The sequence below is a fragment of the Otolemur garnettii genome, unplaced genomic scaffold, assembly GCF_000181295.1.
Source record: "Otolemur garnettii isolate 467f Iridium unplaced genomic scaffold, OtoGar3 scaffold00182, whole genome shotgun sequence".
NCBI lineage: Eukaryota > Metazoa > Chordata > Mammalia > Primates > Galagidae > Otolemur > Otolemur garnettii.
In genome coordinates, this window is record NW_003852577.1 from 2229430 (window position 1) to 2232994 (window position 3565).

The 3565-nt window shown below is 53.8% G+C and overlaps 1 protein-coding gene across 1 annotated transcript in view; it reads left to right on the forward strand.

The window, feature by feature from the left end:
- The first annotated feature begins 1221 nt into the window (after window positions 1-1221).
- Window positions 1222-3565, forward strand: part of PLD6 (phospholipase D family member 6) — a 4421-nt gene continuing 2077 nt past the window's right edge. The window contains exon 1 of the mRNA XM_003800720.3: window positions 1222-1645. Within this exon, the coding sequence (XP_003800768.1) occupies window positions 1222-1645 (424 nt within the window). The remainder of the gene's footprint in view (window positions 1646-3565) is intronic.

A 3565-nucleotide genomic window follows, 5' to 3' on the forward strand; every position in this document is an offset into this window, starting at 1 on the left:
CACCAAAAATACATTACTGGGATCTGATCAAACTAAAAAGCTTTTGCACAGCCAAGAGCACAGTAAGTAAAGCAAACAGACAACCTTCAGAATGGAAGAATATTTTTGCAGGTTATGCTTCCAACAAACGCCTGATAACTGGAATCTACAGAAAAGTCAAACTAATCAATAAGAAAAGAATATTTGCAAAGAATACTTACTAGTCAGCAGCATTTATATACACCAACAATAGTGAAACTGAAAAAACAATCAAGGACTCTATTCCTTTTACAACAGTGCCAAAGAAAATGAAGTATCTGGGAATTTACCTAACAAAGATGTGAATGATCTCTATAAGGTGAAGTATGAAACTTAAAAAAGAAGCCAAGATCGCTCAGGAAATGGGAGGAAATGCTTCGGGCACTCTGGGTTCCATTCCTACCTTGGGACGTCCTCATTCCTTTACCTGTGTGTTTCCAGATTCTTCTCCAGCCTTGCCTAGCTGAGGGAGGAAAGTAAAAATTCTTTAAAAAAAAGAAAAAAGAAAAAAAGAAAGACTTCTCAGAGAAGCCCACACCTGCAAGGTCCTCCCCATGGTAACCCAGATCTTAAGAATTTGTAAAAGTTAACTTCCTAGCTCCTTGAAACTAACCCTGGCTTCTTGCTTCCCTTCTGTAAACCCTGCACAGGATTTGACACCTCCAATGAGAGATAATATGGTAATTTCTTTGTCTACTTGTGGGTCCAATAAAAGGACAGGGACATGACAGATCCGGGAGCTCAGTCATTGTGGATTCTAATCTACCTTGGCTCCACCGGCTAAAATAAAATCCCTTCCCCAGAATCTCTGGTGAGAGTCTACTGGTTTCAATTGTCAGGTACTGCAACATGGCTGCTCCCTCACGAGGACAGCCAAGGCGTGACCTGAGCTGGGCTGTTCCTGGCCCCTGAGGCGCAAGCAGTTTCTGAGCTGGCGGCTGGCGGCTAGCGGCCAGCGGGGTACCAGTGCGGCCTGTGAGAAGGCCCAACCAGCGGACAAAGTTGAGGGCGCAAGGGCGCGTCGCGCGCATACAGCACGGCGAGGAGCAGGGTGCGCGGGGCACGTGGCTTATGGGGTGGGGGGGCGACAGGGGGCGGGGCGCGTGGGGCACGTGGCTATGGGCGGGGCATCGGGCACGCGGCCCTTAGGCAGCGGGGCGCAGGCGCGCTGGGCTGGCTCCCAGCCGTGACCTGAGCGACGCCATGCGGCGGTTGGGCTGGCCTGCCATGGCTGTGGCGGCCGTGGGCCTTGCCCTGGCCTTAGAGGCGCTGCCCTGGGTGCTGCGCCGGCTGCGGACTGGGCGGCGGCGGCCGCGGCGCGAGGTGCTCTTCTTCCCGTCGCAAGTGACCTGCACCGAGGCGCTGCTGCAGGCCCCTGGCGCCCTGGCCGGATCAGCCACGGCCTGCCCGTGTAGCCTGCCCCACGGCGAGAGCTCGCTGAGCCGCCTGCTGCGCGCCCTGTTGGCCGCCCGCGCCAGCCTCGAGCTCTGCCTCTTCGCCTTCTCCAGCCCGCAGCTGGGCCGAGCCGTGCAGCTGCTGCACCAGCGCGGGGTGCGCGTACGGGCCATCACCGACTGTGACTACATGGCGCTTAACGGCTCGCAGATCGGCCTGCTGCGCAAGGCGGGTAGGTGGGCTGGGCGCGGGCGGGCGGGCGATCCTCCGAAAGCGGCCTCCTGCCCGCGTCTCAGTGCCTGTTCCCAGCGAGGAGAAGGTGGCCTGTCCTGGGACAGGCCCCTTCTTCCCATTCATTCTGATGGCGACGTTGGGGACAGCGTATGCCTGGGCTGCCGCGGCGGGCAGGTTTTTTGTGACCGTCGCAACCTGAGGTAACAACGGTTTAGTTAAAAACTCTCCCAGGCAGGCCCTGAGACAACGCTCTGGTAACGTGGAGACTGCAGGGCTGGGGAAAGGCTGACTGTGGGAGGACGTAACTCAGATCCACCTCCCGCCTGAGGACACCTTGTCTCAGCTCCCCTCCCCCGCCTTGTTCGCACTGCCTGATGGCTCTTGTCTTCTGCGGGTGGGCACCGCTGGGTGCGCAGCCGTAGGGCTTCTCTTGATCACCGAGTACCCCAAAAAGTCATGCTACGCGGCCTCCTCGTGATCTGGGAATTCGGGTGTACACTGTGATGGAGACACATGGCCAGCCCAGGCGGAGCAGTGGTCTCCCCGCCACTCTCTTCCTTGTGCTGTTGTCCTGGAGTCAACCGGGCTTTCTCATGCACCACTTGGAGAGAGCCCCTTGGCGGCCCAGAGGCGGCACTTCCACTCTCAAGAGTTGTCCTTCCTGAGCAGGTGGTTTCAGTGGGAGAAACTGTGGGCACCTCAAGGCACAGAAAATGCCATTTTATTTAGTGAGCTTTAGAGAGAATCCTAGAAACCCCAAGTCTAGAAGGAACCATAAAAGTCCCTAGACCAAGTCCTGGTATGAGGCTCAGCTCCCTCTGTTGGCCTCCTTCCCTTCTCTGCTGGCCTTGAAGCTGTGTCTGGTGGTGGGTCTGAGTGCCAGTATCTGCTAGAACCAGCTCCAGGTGCTTGGGAACACCTAGTGCTCTAGGCCAGGTCCAGCTAAGAAGCTGACTGAATTGTAGATATTTGATTCAGGGCACTAAGAAGGTTCAGGAAGACTTAGTAAAGCAGGACAAGGGACCAGGGTGGGGGAGGAAGTGATTGGGCAAAGACAGCTGCCCAGGGTGGTGACACACAGGGCAGAATAGAGACCTTGCCCATGAGAGTGGGCAGGGAGAGGCATCTGAGTGTCCGGAACAGTGGCGACAGATGCCCTGCAGGAATGGACTTCCTCTCAAGCAGCACAGAGTCCTAGTCTCTGAAAGTGGAAAGCAGCTATAGGGCTGGGGGGTGGCTCCTGGGGGGCCATGGAAGTGGTCCAGAGTGGTCAGATTTTAGATGTATTTGGAAGGTAGAGCTGACAGGTGTGCTGGTGGACTGGCTGCAGGGTGTGAGGGGTGTCCTGTGTTAGGGGAGTTACAACTTACCCAGTAATCATGTATTTCACAGGAATAATCACCAAATAATATTAGCATATATCCGTAATACCCCATGGACATACTTAGCTTCAATAATTATTGTCAGAAGTTACAATTTGATTTGGACATACTGTATTTTTATTTCATAAATCTGGCATCTCTCTTCCAACAAAGCATATTTTATGCTCTTAAATTATGTTTCTAACGGGTTCTTTTTTTTTTATTGTTTCAGGTTAATTTGAAGATATAAAGAATTAGGTTACAATGTTTGCATTTGTTAGGTAGTAAGAGTCCAGTTCTCTGAGCAGGAAATGAGGAAGGCAGAGGTATTTTCTGGGTTGGGACAGCGGAAACAAAGGCAGCAGGGCCTGCTGCGGGAGCGAAGAGGATTTGAAAATTATGGAGTGACAGGGCAGGTGGCCATCACTGGTTAATGAAAGAAACAGGACTAATGAGCTAGGGACCTTCCTGCCTCACCAGGCAGAAAAGCTACCACATCCTGGGACTTATGAGTCTGTGCCAATAGGCAGGGCCCAGCTCCGTGGAGCAGTAAGAGC